Genomic DNA, 23652 nt, shown 5'->3' on the forward strand with positions numbered 1-23652 from the left:
TTCTCGATCTTTCCTCTGCCTTTGACACAGTCAGTCATGCCACCCGTATAAATCGGCCTTGTGATACCCTTGGCATCATGGACCTGGCACTGGACTGGTTGACCTCCTTCCTTTCTGACCGACCTTCCCAGGTTCAATTGGGCCCTTTGCTCTCCTCAACCTCAATCTCCACCAGCGGCGTCCATCAGGGCCCTATCCACTCGTCGTGGTTTTTCAACATCTACCTTGCTCCTCTGGCCCACCTGATCTCCACCTTCTCTCCTCACTTTCAGTGTTATGCAGCCGACAGGCAGCTCTCCTTCAAGCTTCCCTCCACCTCCTCCTCTTCTTCCTCTCTCATTCCTGACTGTCTGACTGCTATTCAGGCATGGTACGCTTGTAACAATCTCTGCCTCAATGCCAGCAAGACTGAGATGCTTCTCATTGGGACCCCTGCTCCAATCTTCCTTCCTACTCTGTGGCTGCCCTTCATGGGCCCCCTCACCTCTTGTGAGGCTAAAAACCTTGCTGTCATATTCGACTCCTCTCTCTCCTTCTCTCCTCAAATCGCAGACCATGTTAAGAAGACCCACTTTCAGCTGCACCTCCTCCAAGGCATTCTCTCTTTCCTCCCCTTCCCACCAGAAACGTAATGTCTCCAGAGCTCTGGTCCTCTCTAAGCTGGACTACTGCGACAGCCTTTTCCTCAATCTACCTTTATCCACCCTTCGCCCCCTTCAACTAATCCAGAATAGGACTGCAAGACTTATCCCTGGCCTCAAGCCCAGGGACTGCATCTCTCCAGCCCTAAAATCTCTCCACTGGCTCCCGGTGGCTGCGAGGATCAAGTTCAAGAACCTCTGCATCATCCACAAGGCTTTCGGGGGCCTGAGACCCCGCTACATCCAACTATCTCTCCCTAAATAATCCCCGCTAGAGCCCTTCGGTCTTCTAGCTCCAACTCTCTGCAGATCAGGCACTTTTCCAAGCAGAGAGTCGGGGTAGCTCTCTCTCTTCGGCGGAAGTCTCCCTCTAGAATGGCTTCCCTTCCCCACTCAGGCTTGTGCTGGATCTCCTCAAGTTCCGGAAGCTTCTCAAGACCCGCCTTTTCTCTTCTTCCTTCCCACTCTCCCTCACCTGCTAATACCCCCTCTGCTGCATTGACTGACTGCCTGGTCCCTTCTGAGTCCTACAGGGCACCAGGCCCTCCTCACCCAGTCTACCCTAGCACCCCGTTCTACCTCCCCTCCCCTCCAACCTGCACTTGCCCTTCCGGGCCCCCTTCCCCTGATTAGCCTGGCTGTGTGTGCATCCCTACTGAGCCTGGTCCACACCCGTTCTTGCACTTAGCATGTGGTTCTCACTCCCTGCTCTCCCTGCTTCCCCTGACACTTGCCCACCTGGCCTCCCCTTAGCACTTGCCTTGCCTCAGGTGCCCTCTTCTTCCTCTCCTCCTCTCCCACGCACATGTATGCTGCCTTTCTGCCCCCCCCTGCCCTCCCCCCTGCACTTCTTGTTACTGCACTTGCACGATCCGAATGACACAAGGCCTAGTAGGACCGTTATTGTTGTATTCTCCCGTGTCCCCTCCGCTTTTTCCTTTTTTTTTTGTCTTGTGGCGCCTTGAAACACCATTTGATGTATAGGCGCTTTATAAATACACAATAAAATAAAAGAAATGGGAAGGGGCTGTCCCTCGTGGAGAACTATCGACATCCAAGTATTTGTCACAGTCGTCATGTCCCTTGTTTTGGTGAATTTAGTGGAGAAGTAGAGGCAAAGTCAGCAGCATAGAGAAAAGGGGGAAATGGAGCAGTGCTTGTATGGGAAATTATGGCCTGGAGGGTCATGGATAGTTTGCAAGGGTGTCAGCGGAGAGAGGAAACCAGATAAGCTTAATAGGAGGATTTGGCTGTGTGGAGAGATGTGGTCTGTAAAGTCCTTTTGGGCAGTGAGAAGGGTGGGTGAATCAGTCTTTGTACATTCAATGTAAGCATCAACGCATTGCCCTCCTCCGCATCTGAAAGGGAATCTCATGGCTAAGAATGCAGGGGATGGAGGGTTAAGAGCTGGCAGGATCTAGATCACTGAAGGGCCAGATAATGCAGGGTGAAATTTAGTAAAGACTTTGAGCAAGTAGAGTAGGGCGTGCTTGGAGTGTGATGTTGACTTGGTTGAGGGTAGGGGACCATGGAGTCAGGCTTGAATTTAGCTTTGGTAATAGAATAGGGAGGGGAATGGGAGAGTGAGGGAGGAATAGAGATGGTGAAGTGAATGAGAGAGTGATCAGATGGGGAGGATTCAATTGTGGGAGTAGAGGAGACCAGGTGTAAGATAGGAACATGTGATCGAGAGAGTTGCCTTCGTTGTGGTTTAGAAGGTTATGTAGGTTGACTTGTGCGTTGTCAGTTGGACTTGAGGGAAGTCTGACATTGTGAAGGATGGAACATCAGCTTGAAGCATTTCGAGAAGGGGCCAAGATCGGAGAGGAACATGTTGAGGGTGCCCTGCAGGCAATAGATCAAGACGATAGTGAGAGGAGTGGGAGCAATGAATTGTACTGAAATATGCATAAATGAGGAATTGAAATCTGAGAGGGGATGGCAGTAAAACACATTATGAAAGTATGGAAATCATGGAAAAAGCCACACATGGAGGGTTGGTTGGTGGATTTGCGCTTATTGTCAAAATATGAAAGATCTCGTTCTTATCGGCTACATCGGGAGACTGAATACTGTGAGAGTTGGGATTCTTTTAATGATTTATTTGGGTAAGGTGTAGAGTAATTTAGATTGATAATTGTGGGGTTGGGTTGGGGGGTTGATGTGGTGTTTTTGTTTGTTTGTGGTTGTAGTTTGTTGAGTTTAGTATCGGAATTAGTACAGGGGCGGGGTTTTTTGAACACGTTGATTTCTAGTGGGATTGTTGATATTTGTATATTTGAGATTTTGCTAAAAATTTTCCATGTTTTGTGATTTTCACCATTATTTTATTGATATGTTGATTTAAATTTAAATAAAGATGATAAAAAAAGAAATCTGAGAGGGGAGGGTTTGCCGATGGTGTGTCCTTGCTGATCATGAGATTAAGATACCTAATTTTTTTGAGAGACAAGTGGAGTGTTTAGTGCCCTCTGGACTTGTGGACCAGGTAAAGCATTTGCAGGAACACTGACTCGCTTCTGAGAATGCTGCCATTTTCCAGTGTCTAAGCCATCAACCAAAGACGGGCTGCTACAATGCCGGATGACCACCAGACTATTCCACTGTGTTGCACTGCCTTCCTGCCTCTGGCATGGCCCAGGACACTGAAGTCATCGATGGGTAAGGCAGGCACTCACTTATACCACAAAACCACTGCCATGTCAACGTCCGCAGTAGTCATTGTCACTGGGGTTGCCTCTCTGCATGTGGGAGCACGCTAGCATCTCCTGGTTCTGATAAACAGATCCAATATTGCAATGGATTCCCTTTTGCCTGCCCTGAGGAATAGGCGGCATCCAGACCGCACTATGTATGGGGGTCATGAGGCACAACAAGAAGCTTTCGTGGATACCATGCTAGGTAGGCCTCTCCAGACACCCGGGACAACCACTCGAGGAAGAATGTCCGTGCCACCGCTCTCCTCTTAGCAACTTCAAGCTCCGTTGACAGAAGACCCTTCTTTTATAAAGCCAATTTAATATAATACTCAATTTATCAGCCTTAGACGGATAAAGGGCTGTCAGCCCTGCTGGGCATACCTGTGTCTCTAGGTTGCTTACCCATGTCTGAAATAAGCTTGTAACTCCCTGAGCTAGCTTATCAGCTCTGATGAGTGTCCACTGCTATTATTAGAGTGTGTGTCATATGTGTGTTTAGCGGTGCGCGGAATCTGTGTTGTGACTTGCACGAGTGTGCAGTGTTGAGTTGCAATTTGAGGTGTGCTTTTGTAATTAATTGACGAGTGGCCATTGGAATGTACTGTTTACTATTTCTTTCTAAAAGGGTGTCTAATCTTTGTTTTCAGGCCAGATGCAAGCTAGAGGGAAGAAAAAGAAAGAACTACGTTACCGCAGTGTCATCTCAGACATCTTCGATGGCTCTATTCTGAGCTTGGTGCAGTGCCTCACCTGTGATCGGGTATGTGTCTGAATTCCACCCATCATGAGGCTAATGCAGTGCCTCACCTGTGACCAGCTAGGTGCCTATATTCCACCCATCTTGAGGCTGATGCAGTGCCTCACTGTTAGGCAAAGTTTGTATGCAGTACCATCTGGGACCACTACACACAACTAGGACTACAGGTGTAAGCAAAACCAACCTTTGGTATAAGACTGTACACACAGGTTTTGGTAGCCAGCTGAGCAGCCAGGCTTATCTCAAGAGGGAATGTGAGATTGTATGGGTGTTACACAGAGGTCTATAATTACAAGTATTCAGGTAGACACTTATACCCAAGGTTTCTTGGTAAAACACTTCTTAATTTATTACAGTCAGTTAGAAAACATTCACTAGAAGGAGGCAATCAATATCACACAAAAATATACTACAGTACTTTACACTATCAGGTTCTGAGACATTTAAACTACTTTGAAGTAGGAGCAAAATGGCATTCAGAGCATTTAAAGTAGGAGCAAAAAGACATAAGTTAATAAAACCAATAATAGAGTTACTCTTAAACAGTGCAAATAGTTTTGAGTTCACCAGAGGAGTTGATACAATGCAATAGGTAGGCCAAAGTCAATGAACTAGTGTCTTGTATAGGTAAAAACGATTCTGGTATTTAAACGGAAAAGTCTTTGCCACGGTTCTCGGAAGTAGTTCACGGAAGAAAGGTTCATATGTCGAGTCGCAAGGTGACTAGGCCTGCAAGTTGCCAAAGTTGTACGCACTTTCGCAGTGAGAGGTAAGTTCTCTTGGTCGGGTTTTCACAGTACCTTGTATTGAAGAAAAAGATGCAGCTGTGAAGACTTCTGTTCCTGGCAGTTCCTGCAGATCTCGATGTTCCTGAGCCTCTGTCGTGGGGACAAGAGGGACGACGTCGGGGGACTCCTGCACTGCATGGGGACTGGTAACAAAGCTGGCAAAAAACTGGTGTCCTCCCTGGCTATTCGGTTTCCTGCAGCACTCTGAGGAAAATACAACCAGCTCCGAGAATGGTGTCCAGGTGGCTTACGAGTTGATTGGTCCACCAACTCAAAGGGAGAAGTCGTCCTTGAAGGGCTTCTCTGTCAAGATGAACTTGGCGATTCGGACCTGCAGCAGGGCTTCACTGGGCAAATCAACGGCCCAGGAGTTGCAGCAGCCGTCCTCTTCCAGCTCGTCTTCGGTTCTTTCGTTCCAGTGTTCGACTCTGCCTTCCAGTGCAAGAGACTCACCTTTTGAACAGTTTTCTCCCATTCATTCCAGCCTAGCTGCCAATCACCCAGCAGGGTGGCTGTCCTTGCCGGACAGTCAGCCAGACAGCCAATCACGCCAGAGTGCATTTGGGTCTCCTAGGAGACTAAACACAGGGAGTTTCGGGCACCTCCCTCACTTCCTGCCCACCCAAGGCACTCGGGCACCAGAGGTGGTCTTCAGTCCTGAAGCCCGCCAAAGGCGTAGAAACAAAGGGACCAAACCTAGTTTAGTGCGCAGAGACAAACTCTAGAAGGACCTTTCCAAAACGAAATGGCGAAAAAAGAAGACCGGGACCTGTGTAAACAAAGGGGGCTCTGACGACATCTTGAAAAACATGGCTCCCACGATTTTTAGCTACCGGTGTTCGCGGTCGGGAAAAATCATGGTAGTTCGTTGGAAAACCACTGCCACCAGCCATTTCGAGAGGAAAGGGTAGCATTTGACTGCTACATGAGTTTCTAATACATAGGCGATACTAGGTAACCCCTCCAGCACTCTATTGGAAGATAGTGTGTGCTGGGTCTAGGAATTTAAAAAGACTAGTAAAGTCAATTTAACTTTACCTTCTCTGGGAAACAGTAGTTTATCCCAGAGAAGGTATTTATACCCTGAGACAGCCTAAAAGGCTTCCCCTGTGTCACTGAACTGAGGGTGCTGTGTGAAACGAATGAAAAGATGATGCCTATGGAGTTGTCTAAAAACTCCATAACCAAAGAAATAAACACGGAAAACACATTGAATTGAAAAGCTTCCAAAGTTTAGCAAAAGTGCTGGAGGTCTCTAAGGTAGAGAGGAATTAGCACATTTTGAGAATTCTCCACAACACTCACCTGTGACTGGGTGCGTGCCTATATTCCACCCATTGTGAGGCTGATGCAGTGTGTTAGGCAGAATTATGTGCCATTCCCTTGGGGAACACTGCAGAAAGATTAAGACTACAGGAGTAAGCAGTAAACCAATTGGTAGCAGTCTGCACCAACCAGATTTACCTGGTAGGTGTAACTGAGTAGTCAGACCGCTCTCAAGAAGAGTAGGGCAGTATATAGAGTATTCACAATAGGGCTAAAAACACAGTAGAGCAAACAAACACTGACCAGAGCTTTGTATCAAAAGTATATAATTATTTATTTAAAACACACTTTAGGCGATATACTAACACTCTAAATCAAAAGCAAGTTAAAACACAGTCAGTTAAAGTATACACGCCTCCCTTGATAACTATTAGACAAGTCAGAGTTAAAACACCACATTTTGTTAAAACAGATGTGAGCGCGTAACCTAGATGGCACTCCAATAGTTAAGTTAAAGGGAGAGAAAAAAAAGGCAGAGCATAGAAATAAAACGGGTCCCAACACTTTTAGGAGTTCTCAGCAAGGGAATAAAGGCAGTATACACTGTAGAGCCAAAGTTCATAGGCCATGCCCACTTTAAATGGAGCAAAGCAAAATGTGCCCAGGATCACACGGTTTACAATGCACTAAAAGTCTTTGCAGAATGTTCAAAAGAGGTTGGGGTGATTCAAGAAGGTAAAGTTAGGAGGTCTGGGGCCAACCCAGTTGGAAAGCCAGGGATTTAAGGGTCACCTAGATGCAGTGAATGATGGAACCAGAACACAAGTAGGTAACCCATCTTAAGAAGACCAAACCCTAAGATGAATGGGGCCTGTGCCAAAAGTCACAGGGCCTACAATACTTCTTCCCAGAACGTTGTCTCTGTATGTAAGTACAATTATCTTGTGTTAGTGAACGTTTCAAAGTTCTACAACTTTTTTATCAGAGGCAAGTTTGTTTTCCTTTCTTCCGGATTCAATACTAACCCTCGGGCAGGATACCCGAACCAGGTTCGATGACCAAAAGGTGAGTGGAATGTAATAAGGAGACAATCCGCCGAAGGGCCGCGGCAAAAGGGCCTGTCTGCGCCCTCTAGCGCCGTTCTCCGTGCCTACAGCTGTCCGTGAGAGGGCTGGAGCCCTCTCTCAACCCCAGCGACACAGATGACCGCATCAATTACTGAATTTGCTGCAACAAAGGCTGGGATAGCCTCGTCACCATCACACATCCAGGTAGGCTCTTATGCCTCCCCACTCCTGAGCAACACCTTGTAAGCTGCTCCATTCCGTTACATCAACTCTACATCCTTTGAAAACACCCACCAAGGCATTTATTTGTGCTTATCCTTACGAGATGTTCGCATTCTGAAAATCATAGATGGCCACACCTGTAACACCAGTCTAGGTGTTCTCCGCGGCCCGCTTGCCGCTGCACTCTGATTGGCTTAGGCCATAGCCAAATCTCATTTGCCAAGCCGGCAGGTGGAAGCCGGCATACTGCAGCCGAAGGGCTGTGGCAAAATCGCCTGTCTGCGTCTGTCCGCTGCGGTTCGTCGACTGTCGGGCAAACCCGCTGCTGCCCGTTACCTTCCTCTGAACACTGTAAGTAAACCTTTAAGATTTATTTTGCTTTTCTCCGTTTACGCTGATCACTGCTGCTCAACTAAGCTGCGTATTTATGACTCAGCAACTCCTGTCGTATACGGCCAGCAACCGTGACCGAACCGATCTGCCCCCTCCCCCGCAGTACACTGCCATGAGTAGTGCTCAGTGGCCCTGCGAGCCACAACAACTATAACACTATAACTCGAGCACACTAGTCAACATCACCGAACCGGCGTATGAAAGTTAACTGAGAGACAAGCCTACGATATGTTTGTATTGCCACACTCTGCTAGTTCAGCAAAACGGAACTATATCATGCCCACTCATTTTTGCTAGGCGTAATGCTTGCTGAGAAAAATAGTAGGGCATTGTTAATTGCCTTTGCTGGACCCTATTAATAGTAAATCAAAACTAGTCTACTGTGCCTAACTGTGTTATTCTACCTTATTGGTTGTTATTCGAACTAGCCTACTATGCCAAATTGTGCTATTGTACCCCATTGGTAGTAATTCAAACTAGCCTACTAAGCCAAACTGTGTTATTCCACCCTATTGGTAGTAATTCGAATTAGCCTATTGGCTTATCCTACCTACCTACTCTTTCTACCCTACTGGCAGAAAATACTGAACTAGTCTACTAATACAAACTGTTATCTCACCCCATTGGTAGCAACTCTGAATTTGCCAACTATCGCAGACTGTGTTGCCTCACTATGTATGTGACGGGTATATATACAGTGCTACTAAAGGCCATTCTAGACCTGATCTCCATGACTAGCACCGTAGGACTATACCTCCCACCTGCACCCTACATATCCATGTTAGATCACCTATCAGCATTCATGGCTGACCCATCGACACTACGATTACCTAGTAACTTGAGTCATGCACAACCACTAACCATCAACACTCACATTCAAGACCTACCTAAGAATGATAGACCATGTAGCTCCTCCTCCAGAAACCATAGACTCTGCTCAAGACTACCCAAACTATTCGAACCTCTCGCCAGGTCAACAATCAATACAAATATTAGATAAATATGCTCACCAACTAAACCTACCAACACCATCTTAAACACTACTCATCTCACTCCTCCACTACCTAAGAATAAAAATTGCCTGTAGAACAAACCACATAATGCACCTCTCGAGAATGAAACAAATAACCAGATCCCATTCTAATCACTAACAGAGAATAAAGCTCCACACTTCAAAGGGGCCTTAATAAATGCCTGATCCGTAGTGGCTCACGGCACGGAAATAGCTGACCTTATACAGGCAGAAAAGTTTGATTTCCTAGCCATCACTGAATCATGGCTTCATACTGCAGCCGGCCCGCCCTCATACTTGCAGTCCCAGAGGACTACACAACACTCAGAGCTGACAGAACCGAGGCCTGTGGTGGAGGCATAGCTATAATAGTCAAGACCAACCTAGCCTTGAGACTAGCCCTGTCACCTGATGTTAAAGCCTGCAAATCCCTGATCGCTAAACTAACAACCTCTGGATCCCAAACTCTCCCCATTAACTTAATATACAGACCCCAGGCCCCATTGGGTCGTTTGAGGCGGACCTAACCACCATTCTCTCTTACAACCTAAAAAATACTTCACAAGTCCTTTTATGAGGCGATTTCAACCTGGGGTTCAACGACCCTAAAGACCAGAAAGCAGCACTAATCGCTGGCACTCTCACTGAACTAGGCTTTAGTCAAAGAGTGACTCTTCCCACCCATAACAAAGGAAGAACTCTTGATTGGATGGCAGACTATAACTGTAGTGCCTCCATCATGTCCATCACACCCCAGTCATGGACAGACCACCACCTCCTAGCTTTCTCACTAGAAGCCATAACGCTGACTACTAAAACCAACCCATCGTCCCCCGCTATACCAACCAGGAATAAAGAAAAATTACGGTCGATAAACTTTTACCTCTAATATTACCGACACTTAACTCCTTACCAGAGTCCACCGACCCCTCCATCCTAGTCAATGAATATAACAAAATAATGTCTGAAGCCCTAGACTCCATTGCCACTCTAAAACTGAGAAAGAGCAAACCCAAAATGCACCTAAATACCTGGTTCTCTGCATATCTCAAATCACTGAGAATGGAAAAAAGAAAAAGTGAAGCTATATGGAGACAACTACCATCGGACGACAATAGGTCTAACCTTAGCAACATATCTTCCCACTACAAGAAAGAAATACTTCTCGCCAAACAAGACACTTAACAACAAGAGAATCTTGCAAGCCAACTGAAGCATAAAAGAACTATTCTTAATCCTTAAAGAATTCAAAACTCCAATCCCTATACCAGACAACTGTGTGAAGGACAAAAATTGGTGCACCAGCATTCAAAAAGCTCTATCTAACAAAGTAGCATCCCTGCAGGATAAGATCGCCAAAAAAAAGATAACCTTCAGAACACAATCCTAAATCAACCTAGCACGCCCACACCCTCACACAAACCCACACGCCGTTTCAGCTTTTCCTAGAGGTTGAAAAAGTCATCCTCACCCTCAAACCATCAAACTGCCATGGAGATTTATGCCCAGCTCAAATTATTAAAGATGCTGCCAGAGACCTATCACCTTTCATCTCTAAGCAAATTAACGTATCTTTCTCCACTGGCACTATCCACAGCAACCTTAAGGAGTCCTGGGTACTCCCACTCCTTAAAAAACAATCACTAGATCCCACCATACCCACTAACTACAGACCCATCACCACAGTCCCTTTCCTGCTTAAAATTTTAGACAGGATAACATACCTCCAAATACCTCCAAAGTATCTAGAACAAAACCAACTTTTAGGAGTCCGTTAATCAGTTTTCAGGCTCCAACACTGGACTGAAACAGTGCCGATTGACCTTAAAGCCCATATCGACGCACTTAGAGACAATGGAAAAACCACCCTGTTACTATTACTCGACCTATCAGCGGCGTTCGATTTGGTGGACCACATAGTCCTCTGCAACCATCTGGATTCGGCTGCACACTTCTCTCAAGAAGCAATAGACTGGATACAATCCTTCCTGAATAATAGCACCATGCGTTTCTTTTCACCATCAGCATCTGCCGACCCCATTCCCATCACCTGTGGAGTGCCACAGGGTTCATGTGTCTCACCTACCTTTTACAACATATTCACTAAGCCCCTTTTCGATGATCTTGATGTTCTTGGCATCACCTACACTAACTATGCAGATGATTCCCAGATCCTCATACCGCTGATGGGAGATTATGACAAGGATTTGGCCTTGGTGAATAGAGTTTACCTCATCATCCAGGCATGTATGGCCACCCACGGTCTATGCCTGAATGACAGAACTGAGCTCATCATCCTCGACACCACCCCAAACTTTAATAAATTCAGCGACAAATACACTAGCTTTAACATCAATGGCAACACCATTAAAGTTGCCAAAGAAGTTAAAACATTAGGTTTCTACTTAGACGCCACCCTCTCCTTCTCCAAACAAGTCATCTCCATGGCTTCCGCCACTGCTTACACCTGTAAGCTAATTAGAGCTGCCAAGCCCTTCCTCTCCTCGCACAGTTGCACTACTCTGGCTAGAGCCCTCATTTTATCGAAACTTGACTACTGCAATGCCCTATATCTGGGGGCCAATAAGTATATCATTATTAAAATTCAGATTCTCCAAAACAACGCCCTTAGAGCAGCGTTGGCTATAGCAAAAAAAGGTCATATTTCAAAGACAAGGAGAATTAATAATTGACCCACCACCAACGATAAAATCTTATTAAAAACGGCCTCACACATAAGTTTCTAAATAACGCCGTCCCACGCTATCTTATAGAAAGATTTAATAGACAATCGTCCAACCGGCTAATAAGAATTGCCAACTCTAATCTCCTAACGTTACCCAGGTTTAAACTTTCAAAAACTGGAGAGTGTAGCTTCCCAGTCAAAGCCGCTCAGCTGTGGAACTCCCTACCCTCGGCCCTAAGGGCAGACCAAACCTACCGACACTTCAGACTCAACATCATCAACTGGATTAAAGAAAACGACTGCTAAAACACTGGATGACGACTGCCGCCCCACTCTAGTATCCTGCACTGTATATAATGTTGCTTTTTCGCAAGATACTGCCTTATAGCTTATCCCTAACCCTTTCTGCATATATTCTCTAATGTATTTCGCAATACTCTGCTACTTGTGTCGACCATATTTCTGTCTGTATATAATATCTAAATGCTTTTGAACTCCTAACTGTTCTGAACTTGCTGACTTTATCCTTGTTGTATATACTCGTTGACTTTATCCTTGTTGTATATACTTGTACAGCCCTGTAACCTAAGCTGAAAATATTCTTGACAATGGGACTTGTTCCCATTGTTATCCCATGAAGGACAGGGGGAGACAGATGCACTGCATTTACTGACCCCATAACTCCGATTTTTCCAGATGTAAGTGTGGGTCATCTGGGGGTCATTGGGGCTTGATCTTCTGCCTTTCTTTTTCTTTTTATTTTTTATTTGCATCAAAATTGCATAAACAATTTATTTTAGCAAAACTGAATAAAGAGCAAAGAAACGGAGAACCAGAAAACCAAGTCAATAAATAATGACGTTCCGAATTTAAAAAACAATTGTGCAATATTAAAAGCTAAGAAAGAAAAAAGAAAGAGAAAAATTAGAACAATTAGAATTTTCTAAACATAGCACTCTCCGGTAAAACCTCCAGCAGAAATGTCATCACTGCTAAAGGATATGGCATTTTTTGACCTGACAAAGGCAAGACCACCAAGCTTTCTCCTCATTCAAAATAGAGTCAGAGAAAAAAGAGCGGAAATGTTTGGAATGTTGGTCTTTTAAATCAGGGCATTGAGCCATCAGATGGAAGAGAGACTCTGGTGTAACAGGGTTGTGGCAATATAGACAAGAGTTATCGTCCGCCTGGCCTCTGATTGCTCTGATTTGATTTGTCGGATGTAAGTTCAATCTTGTTCGCAAAAAAAGTCCCTTGCTCTTTTGTCCGGAAAGAGTTTCAAGTAGGGGCAGAGCGTATTTCGAGTACAAATTTCAGAGGCAATATCTGCCACCAACTTGTACCCTCTGGCCTGATCTAGAGTTTTGATCCAGTCGGACTCCTGAGCCTTCCTTTTTACTCTCTCAGAGTTGGCCAGAAGTTGATCCAAAGAACTGCAGATTTCATCTAACAGGGACAGGGATGCCGCAGACAATTTCACCAGTGTTCGATTTAAGCCTGTCTGCATCTCTGTAGACCAAATCAACAATTGCGTGGCAAGCCTTCTCATGGCACTTTCTAAAAAAGGCCAGACTATTCCAGCTCACTGAATAATTCAGGGAGTTGAGACCCAATTCTCTCCGGATCAAGGCCATAGGAGTAGAGGGCCGAAGGTGGTTCCAGAGATGATCCGGAAGATTAACCAGCGGTTCCGCCCCATATGTTAACGTAGGGACAACTTTGGCCTTATAAAACTTCAATACCGGAGTTGGCGAGAAACGTCTGAACTTCCTATTCACCGCCGATGCTTGACTCTAAAGCAACTTCATTCTTGTTTGCAAGTGAGTTGACATTGGGGCTTCTATAAGGGAGTTAACCACTTTCCCAAATACTTAAAAGACTGAACATTTTCGATTCTTTACCCATCAGTAAACCATGTATGACGATTTAGGCACTTTGTGCCGAGGCCAAATGTCAAGATTTTAGCCTTACCCCTGATGATCTCCAAATCGTTATTACTAATGTAATGATCTAAGGTGTCAAGTTGGCGTTGGAGGCCTGCAGGGGTTTGGTCAATCAGCACAATGTCATCTGCGTAGACCAAGCATGGCAAGTAAGATCCTCCAATCTTCGCTGTAAATGCTTGCGTCTCTGTAAATGCTTCAGGAAGGTCCTCCAGGAAAAAGTTGAAAAGCCCCGGGGCCAGAGGACAACCTTGCTTCACTCCACGAAAGGTTCTTATTTGGTCTGAGAGTAAGCCGGCTTTATTGGGCATCACGCGCAAAGATGTATTTATGTGCAAGGCTGTAATAGGATGGAATATAGCGGGCGGACACTTCTTCAAAATTAGTTTGGACCATAGTTTGCTACGATTGATCTGATCGAAGGCCTGCACTAGGTCCACAAACGCCATATAGATCTTTGGTTTGGCGGGACTCAAACTACCCTTCAGTAGTTGAAGAAGAATAAGGATGTTAATGGAAGTGCCAAGGCCCTTAATAAAACCAGTTGGAAAAATATCGATGGACCCCGATTCTCTACACCACCCTGTGAACTGCTACAACTAAATTGAATTAAAGAGCTTGCAGATCAAAATTCTCGGGCTTGCTCCAGTCCCCCTTTTTATGAATGGGGACCACAATTGCTTTCGTCCATGCAGGCCAGCAGATGGAACTGGGCTATTTGCTCGAACAGGCATGAAATGAAAGCAGCCCAAGCCTCGGGGAACAAATCGTCAGGCCCTGGAGCTCTGGAATTTTTCAACTTCATTATTCTTCGGGTAATATCCACTGGGCAGGTCGCAACAACCCACAGATCCGTGTCGTCATTTCTATTGAATGAAGTGTCTGGCCCATCAGGAGCAGTGTATAATTTACCAAAATGTGAGGACCAGATGTTTTCCCCAATCGGATTGGTTTGGTCTGCTTTCAAAGCAAGATCGTCCTCCATGATCAAAGACCAAAATCTATTTGCATCTCTACTCCCCAGAGCTGATAGCATAGCCTCAGCATCTTGTTGAAGGCGTATATACCTGGAGTCACGTAACCGGTTCTTGTAGTGAAATTTAGAGGTTTTTGATACTGCAACGTCCTTTGCGAGTCCAGATTTCTTGGATCTTTGGGCAGTTTGTCTTGCCACTTTCCTTTGTGAGACTAGTTCAGGGTAGAATGCGTGTTTGAAGTTATGAGCTGATCCACCCCTCTACGGGTCGCGATGGAATTGCTCCAAAAGAGAGGAGTAGTTTACAGATGCACCCAACCAAGAAAATTCAGTTAAATGTAAGCTAATGTCTGGCGGAGTAAGTTTCAGACGAAGACCTTTGTTACAAGTGACAAGAGCCGATGAAAAGTACGGCTGTACCGGACAGTCTGTGGGAGACCACTCCAGTTGAAGCGAATTGGGGTCACTATGTATGATTTTGATGATTTAAAAGCGCTCAATTAGAGGGAGCAAGCTTGTTGAGACGTATATATAGTCTATAATAGAGGTTGTCACCAAATTCTCCCCCTTCGGTTGCGGTGGCCTGTCTCTAGTACAGTTACCGTTCAAGATGTGCATGTCGTGGGCGTCCATTAGACTACACCAAAGTTGCCTTCTAGTGGAACGCGGATCATCAGAATTCCAGTTCAAATCTTGCACCACTATCGCTAAATCCAGAATGTTGAGATCAGCAGCATATAATCACGTGAGCTGGCCCATTTTGCTTACATTATCGTCCAAAAAATACAGCAAATTGGTCTAAGAACACTTCAACACCCATCCAGACATGGTTCCAATAGACTTTGATCAGTTTGATGGCTGTAAGTCCTTTGACATCTGAGGGACGTAATTTTCCCAACCAATAGTAGAAACTTGCATCAACAAATTCTTGTTTAGTGAATTTAATAGATGAAAAGGGCTGCTCGCTCTTACTGCTGTCAGAAGGCCGGCGTAAGGGTGGCCCATGATCTCTTTTTTTAGCAGGATTGATGGAGACTTCAAATCCATCCATACCCAGAGTCTCACTCAACCAGGTCTCCTGGAAACAAATCAACTCATAATCACCCAAATGTATGTCCGAAGGGTCAGTGATATGGGAAAATCCCTGGGTGTTCCATGAGATCGAGATCAATTTTAACTTTCTTTTTGCTGTGGAGATAGCAGTGGAAGTTGCACGGGGCGGCCGTGTATGTTGGCCTTGAATGGCTACAAAGATCTATTAGCCACTAGGGCCCCTGAGAGCCATGACCAATCTCCACTGAGCGAGGTTGATTTTCTTGCAGTTGTTGACGCAGGCTTACATCTAACCAGGCGAGTGGATGAAGCAGCTTCTACTGACAGATATTTTTTCCAGCGGCCCAGATGGAACTCTGCCCACTCCCATCGGATCTTTATAGATTATTTTTCTCTTCAAAGGTCCTTGCGGCAATCTTGACCCTGCTGCTAGAACAGGTGCATGAATAAATACGTGTCCAGGTTGAAGACCGTAGGCCAGTTCGCAGTTAGGCTCTTCCTGTGGGGATCCCGCTGTGCCTCTGCCTCTATTCCAGTTAGCTTGTTGCTTAGGCAGAATTAAATGAGAAGCTTCTGGGCCTCATTACAAGTACTCCGGTCCGGAATTAACACTGCCGGTAAAACCATACCGGCACCGTTTCCATGTCCGCGCAATCATGACCCGCGGCCCCGGTAATAGCACCACCCTAAACCGCCACCGCGGAAACAGGGTTCCCCTTAAGTCCGTCTGCACGGAAACCCCTCCGTTACCGGCAACACTAAACATCGTGAGCATCACAACTAGCGCGGACACGGAAATACCGGGAAAAAAATGGCGGAAATACCGTGATCACGGTGGCGGAACAGCCGCCAGCGCGAACATGGCGTTATACACTGCCTGCTGAACTGAATCAGGGCACAGGTGCACCAAATCAGCCCAGCTGGACCTAGCAGGCCACTGGGAGCCTACAAAAGGGCCACACCCAGCCCAACACAACACAGAACCATGCAGGCAGCAGGTCTAGTAGCACTGGGACTGGGCCTACTCAACCAACAGGCAGTACTGCACATGGTGGCAGTAATGGCGCAGAGGAGGAGGCGTAGGCGGAGGAGGCGCAGGCGGCAACCAGCCAACCCTGCAGCTATGGCAAACCCCATTGCCCAGCCAGCCCGACCCCGCCGCCAGCCACCAATACCACGCATCAGGGCCTCACCCTGGAACCTCACCCCAGGACAGATCCACACCCTATACCGGCTGGACCGTGCAACAATCCTGCACATCACCGCCATGATTCAGGACAACATCAGCAGCCTAATTGACACCGCCCCCCCCCCTCTTGAAGGTTGTCTCAGTTCTGCATTTCCTTGGCACTGGCACCTATCAACACACGGTTGGTGAGCTGCACGGCATATCACAACCGTGTTTCTCAAAAATCCTGGTACAGGTACTGGATGCCCTGTTGCGCCATGTGTCGGAACACATAGCCCTACCCCGCACCCTCCCCGAGGTCATTGCCACCAAGTTGGCCTTCCATGCCATAGCAGGCATGCCAAATTGCATAGGCGCAGTTGACTGCACCCACGTCGAGCTGACAGTACCACATGCAATTGAGGCGGTGTTCCGCAATAGGAAACAGTATCACTCTTTGAATGTCCAGATGGTTTGTGATGCCATGCAACTGATTACACACTGCTGTGCACGTTTCCCAGGCTCATCACATGACTCAATGGTACTGCGGAATTCCACGTTGCCACGGTACATGGAACGCTATGCCGGACAAAGCACGTGGCTATTGGGTGAGTACAGCTGACGATGCTACAACCCTGTCGGAGTGGTGTGTGTGTGTCCAGGCCAATGAGCATTGTGAGTGTGCCGCTGTGACCGCACATGCATCACCCCCCTTCCATCTACCAAATACACAGCAGATGCCAAACATCATGAAGGAAGACATGACAGGGCACCACAATGTGCCCGTGCACACGCTGCCACAGCCAATCCCGTCACTGTCCCATTAACCCTGTGCCACTGCAGACACCCACCCTCAATTGAAACACTGGCCCAAAAAGCACAGGAGGCGTGTAAATGAGACGACGTGTATTTACTACTTCCGTACAGTGGAGTCACTCTGCCATGTGAGGACAGCACTGCACCATGACATGCACACAATCAAATTTCACCCGCAGGGCACAGTAAACATGCAAGTCAATGTGTAGGCCCATATGCAGTCAGCGACATACCTCGTGATGGCCGAAACATACCTCCAGACACTGCATGGTACATATGCATGAATGAATGATGATACAAGAATGCACAGCAGCAGATGAGGACATGATGCCACAAACACTGACATGTTCCCCCATCTACATCCCATGTAGGTGATGCAGGATATGCACTCACGCCATGGATGATGACACCTGTACGGAGACCAAGGAACAGGCATGAAGAGGCATACAATAGGGCACATATCCGCACACGTGGAATGATTGAGAGGACATTTGGACTGCTGAAGGCCCGTTTCCGCTGTCTGAGCAGATCTGGCGGATCACTGCTGTACAGCCCAGTGAAGACGGGCAAAATCACGCTCGTATGTGCCATGCTGCACAATATATGCCTGCGCAGGAACATCCCAATGCCACCAGACGCAGATGAGGAAGATGGGGATGGGGATGGAGATGGGGATGGGGATGGGATGGCACCGCCTCCCCCTGGGCGTCCACATGATGGCCAGAGAGCACGGGATGCCCTGATTGGCATTTACTTTTGAGTCACAGCACATTCACAGAAATGCACAAACATGGTGACGACAATGAATTAATAGTTGCACTGCAAAATAAATGATCAATGTCCACACATGTATGTCTTGATTTGAAATGGTGATGTATTGATGTGATAACAACAGGGAAGAAGGTGCATTGGTTAGGGAAGCTGTACACCCGGGGCCACCCACCACCCAAACGTGCCCACCCCCACCCAGAGCCCATTGTCCAAACCCCCAAAACTACCTACCCCACCACCCAAACGTGCCCACCCCTCTCACACCCTTGTAGTCCACATGTGTCCTGCACTGCCCCACACACATGCCATCACTTCCGCGTGCGCTTCTGTGCCTGTGCAACCTTGCCCGAAGGACCCGTTAGCCTACTCGAGCGCCTCCTTGGACTGGCAGTAGTGGAGCTGGATGGGGTGGTAGTGTTTGATGGCCCAGAATCTGGGATTGAGGGCATCCGTGCCAGATTTGCCTGTTGGCCAACCAAGATGGCCTCTACAAGCCTGGAGGTGTGGTCGTTGCCCTCCCTCACATGGCGTGCAAGGGTCACTATGGTGCTCGCAAAGCGTCCAATGGACCTCGACAGGCGACGCACTGAGGCGCTGTAGCTCTCCCTCTGCAGCCTGGATTCCTCTAGCTGCCTCTCCACCAGCTGGGTGTGGGTAGCCTGCTGGTCCTCCATCCGCTGCATGCGGGCATTCAGTTCGGCCATGGATGGGGTGGGTGACCTCATGGGACTCCCCAGTGAAGTGGGGCTGAACCCCAGCTCATGGAAGGAGCCCAGGTCTTCCAATGTGGGCATCTCCCCCTGTGGCCCCGTTTCCGAGTGCTCTTGCGGGGCACTGTTATCACTGCAGGCCGCCCCCTCTGCAGTGCTGCTGCCTTCGGTGTTGTGTTGGGTGTCCATGATAGGTTCCCGTGGCACCTGTCTAGACTCAGCCAGTGTGGAGACGGTGGGGATGTCGGTGGTGGTGGTGTGCCGCACATCTGTAGTGGCTGGTAATGTGGCCAGAGGTGCAGAACTGCCGGCAGCATCCTCCTGTGTGGTGGCGGTGGCTAGTGTACTTGCCGATGCAGATTGGCTGGCCTGTTGTGCAGTATCACTGTCACTTGAAACGGCTGTGGGGACACAAAGGGCATGCAATTAGTGTTGTTGTGGTGGCAGATGGGTGCATCACATGCGTCATTAAGATTGTACATTGAATAGTGTTAGTCACATGCATCTGATTGCTGGTGTCTGCATTCAGTGATATTGGTTGCCATACGGATCATGATGGGTCCTTTGGCCCACACATGCACTGCCTGGTGGGGGGGGGGATTGTTCATGGGTCCTTTGGCCCACACATGCACTGCCTGGGGGGGGGGGGATTGTTCATGGGTCCTTTGGCCCACACATGCACTGCCTGGGGGGGGGGGGGGTTGTTCATGGGTCCTTTGGCCCACACATGCACTGCCTGGGGGGGGGGGGGGTTGTTAATGGGTCCTTTGGCCCAGTACTCACAACTGCATATTTACATGTGGCATTCATGTTTGGGCACTTACCGGCATCTGCAGGTGGGCTCACTCCTGCCTCAGCCTGCCCGATCCCATGGATTCCCTCTAGGTGGAGGACGCTGCTGCAACGCTCCTCCCATGCTTGCAGCCTCAGTGGGGAAGGGGGGTCCTCCGCCTGTCCCACTGCTGCGTTGGCGGTGCGTGGAAATTAGGTTGCGTACCCTCAGCCTCAGGTCGTCCCAACGCTTGTGGCAGTCCTTCACGCTCCTCACTGCCACGCCCACGGCGGTGCACTTGCGTGCAGCTTCGGCCCACACCTCCTTCCTCCGCTGCTGTGTGGCACGCCGTTGGTCGGCGCTGAACAGCATCTCAGCATTGTCCACAATGTGCTCCACCAAGACGGTCAGCTCCGCCTCGCTGAAGCGCTGTTTGCGCTGCCTCTGAGCAGGAATCCTGGCAGTCATGCTGGTGGTCCCTTTTGGCTTCTCAGAGTTAGGATTGTGCTTGTGCTGGCTCTGGATGGCAATGGATTGTGCTTTTATATGAGGGCCGCCTCTCTGTTTCCTGTTTTGGCGATCATGGTATTTCCGGTTCCGTGTCCGTGGTGGCGGAGGCGGTAACGGGTTTAGCGCCACTTGTGGCTTCGTTATTTCCATTTCCGTGGGGTTTTCCGTGACGGCGGTAACAACGTTTCCGAGTCCGTGTGGTGCGCGCGACCGACAGCGTGTAATCGGACGGTTTTTCCGCAACCTTGCGGACACGGAAACGTTTTTACCGCCGTCACGGATTTTGCACGGTCCCGGAATGGCAGGTTGTAATGAGGCCCTCTGTCTCTCTACTAAGGTTATCACGAACAACCGGCACGTTGGCACCAGTGTCTGATTTACCCAGGTGGCACTCGTCACTTCTGCTGTTTTTACTGCCGTAACATCAAAACCCAAAATGAGTAGGCTTTGGGCCACCTCCATCAACATGCTTTTTACCACTGGAGAAGTGATATGGAGAAAGACTGTATCTAGACGGTTATCTTTGCAGAATTCAATCAGCGACAGGTCAGAGGAGCGCAAGGATCTCGAATTCGGAATTGAATGTAGAAGATCCATAATCGTTCTTCGATTCGAAATAGTCCTGTTTTTTCTGTCCACAATTTTTTCCAACTTAAGAGACAGCGTATTAGTGATTTTATTCACTGGCTTTCCAGAGCTAGGGCCATAAGGTCTCGTAAGTGAAAGGTGCAGCTTCACGCACGTCCGACCCGCTACTTCTTCTTTAGGTGGGTGAAGAGTCTGATTCTTAATGACTGAGTGCGTCCCAGAGAACTGCTCCCCTGAAGTTAGGGGGTGAACCCTCAAGTGGTCTTGCTGATGTTTTTCATCCAAAGTCTGGACAATGGGCCAATCTGGGCCTGGCTTTCTCAATTCACTGTCTGCAGGGCTTCAGCTTTTGCCGGGACCCACCGGCGTCACAACCTTCTCCACTCTTATACTTCACTAAGAGTCCTCCATTGAGTAGGTGAAAAGGTCCAACAAGGCCGCACAGGTCGGACTCAAGGGCTCTGTCACTGGAAGTGCCGGTCCAGATTTATATATGGCTACACTTCTGGCCGCCAAACTAGAAAGTCCAGATACCCTAGGCAGCTTTCAAGGGGTCTGTTTAGGAGTGCCCGTCCTACCCCCAGGAGCAGATATTTGGGTAACAATTTGAATTGCAGAGCCAGATTTATTGGATGTTTTAATCAATGTTCCAGCCGCCAGTGGCCTGGGAGGAATGACAATTGGAAAAGCCCAAACCACCTGGGAGATCAGCCTCTACCCCAACTGTAACAATAGCATGGAGAGCCTCTTCATTGCTGGAGCAGGGTTTTAACCTTCCCTCTTGAGTTGACCTATATTGTGAATGAGACCGATACTCCGGTCTTCCGTCGTTAAGTCAACTGCCAAGGAGACATTAGATGTCTGCACTGATTTGGGGATGGTAGGCCTTGTGGCGTACGGCTGATGGAGCACCTGCTCACATTGAGGTTTTTGCCCAGCCGGTCTGTTACTATTTGCCATCACAAAGCCTTCCAGAAAAATAAGTTTAGTATGAAGCATGGCCAATAGAGTAGTATAATCCTTAGCCGTGTCGTTGAATTGCTCATACAACTTAGTGAACGGGGCCAAGGCAATAGTGAGTGTTGACATAATTGAAAATAAATCCAATTTCTGCTTCCTAGGCTCTGCCGTTAGATGTCGAGGATCAGGCTAAGTTTTCGAAACATTATGTTAGTGTGATGACTGAGTCAACTCAGAGTCAATACACTGCTGGTCAGGGCAGGTACTCTGAGGGATAGCTGGCGTGCTTTCTGGCCAAACATCCAAACCCGCTGCTTGCACTTTGTCATCCTCCGGGGAAGATCCTTCACTCTCAGACCTCCCAGGAATGCCGCCTGGCCTGGCAACCCCTGATACAAGGTCATCCATCTGAAGGACAGAAAGTGGACCTTCAGTAGAGGGGGCCTCCGACCTGGCCCTGGAAAGAGGAATAGATCCACTAGAGCCAGATAGGATCTCAGCTGCTGTAGGCGGTTGTATTTTTTGCTGATTAGGAAATAAAGACAACTTATTCATAGGGGAAGGCACAGACCCTTTTAATTCCAACCCCAGAGGGGTTTGCAGCAGGGGGTCTGGCAAAGCTGCTGGTGCTTGGAAGTTAAATGGAACAATCAGCGACGGCACCACCCCAGGTGCCCCAGAGGGTTGCTCCACCTCACGGGGAGGCCAGATCCAGGCTTCAACTCCTTCTAAAATGTCAGCATCAGAAGAATACCCCATCAAAGGAACAGGGGGCTGGAGAGGATTTTTCTTTTTAAGCATAGAAGGTACTAAAGCCCCTGGGCCAGCACCATGTGTTATCAGTTTATGGAAAGTACGTGCCGGTTTGTCCTTAACTGATGGCAAGTTAGGAGCTGTCAAATTGTTTACATTAGAACCCGGGGAGCATTTGCTTTTGGAGCTGGCCAACAAATTGCCAGGCTTTTTTGGAACAGGCGTTTGGTCATCAGCAGGAGGCTTAACTCTGGATTTCTTGCCCAACAATAATCGCTTGTGTATTGAACCATGGGGGACCGGTTCCCGGGAAGGCCTGGCCTTGGCCGAGTTCCTTTTCCGTAGCCCAGCAAGTCCAACAACGCCACAGGAGAAGAGGGGGCCACAGGCAAAATAGGCTCCATTGCGCCAGCCTCAGGGTCGATACAAATCAGCTCCGTAGGCGATTGAGGCTGAGTTAAATGAAGGTCAATGTTAGTAGAAGGGCTCTTATGAACTAGTGCCCTGATGAGTGTTGATGGGCGCGTGGAGGAACGGGGCAGCAACGTCCTTAGTGGAGCATCCAAGGTCCTTGTTAGGACATCAATCACAGATGGCTTTTGGGGGAGAGGCAATTCAGGCTGTGTGTTATTTTCGCTAATTATAATGCCCCTTTCAGTACATGAATCACTGAATTGTGGCGTGACCAGAGCCGTATCCCCAATTAGTGTCCCAGGCCATGAGCTAATTGGTGTAGCGACCTGCAAGAGGTCCATAGAGGGTGCAGTAGATGAATGAACAGGGTTATCAGACGAACAAATAGAGGATTTCATAGCTATCCGTTTTTGGTCACTCACCCTCAGCTCATGTGGTGCCCGTAACAAGTCTGTATGAATGGAAACAGGAGATAAAAGACGTGCAGGAGCCACATTTCCATTTTTTTCGAACATTAGCAGCTGTAGTGTGCTTCTCAGCAACATGTCCTCTTCCATCGAAAACCAGACACACTACCTCACTCCGCCACGCTCCGCTATAAAGATGGTAAAGATGGTATTTGGAGCAAGCGTCGGCAGGAGGGGGAGTGTCTGGACACAGCAACAGGAAACAGACTGAGCGAGTCTA

The 23652-nt window shown here is 47.9% G+C and overlaps 1 protein-coding gene across 6 annotated transcripts in view; it reads left to right on the plus strand.

Annotated features, from left to right (window-relative positions):
• The window catches only part of USP20 (ubiquitin specific peptidase 20), a 587649-nt gene that overhangs the window by 358862 nt on the left and 205135 nt on the right, over window positions 1-23652 (plus strand). For all 6 annotated transcript variants that reach the window (XM_069609236.1, XM_069609235.1, XM_069609237.1 and 3 more), the window contains exon 12: window positions 3988-4100. In XM_069609236.1, the coding sequence (XP_069465337.1) occupies window positions 3988-4100 (113 nt within the window). The remainder of the gene's footprint in view (window positions 1-3987; window positions 4101-23652) is intronic.

The sequence above is a fragment of the Ambystoma mexicanum genome, chromosome 8 (genome assembly GCF_040938575.1).
Source record: "Ambystoma mexicanum isolate Mex_15411 chromosome 8, UKY_AmexF1_1, whole genome shotgun sequence".
In the NCBI taxonomy this organism is placed as follows: Eukaryota; Metazoa; Chordata; class Amphibia; order Caudata; family Ambystomatidae; genus Ambystoma; species Ambystoma mexicanum.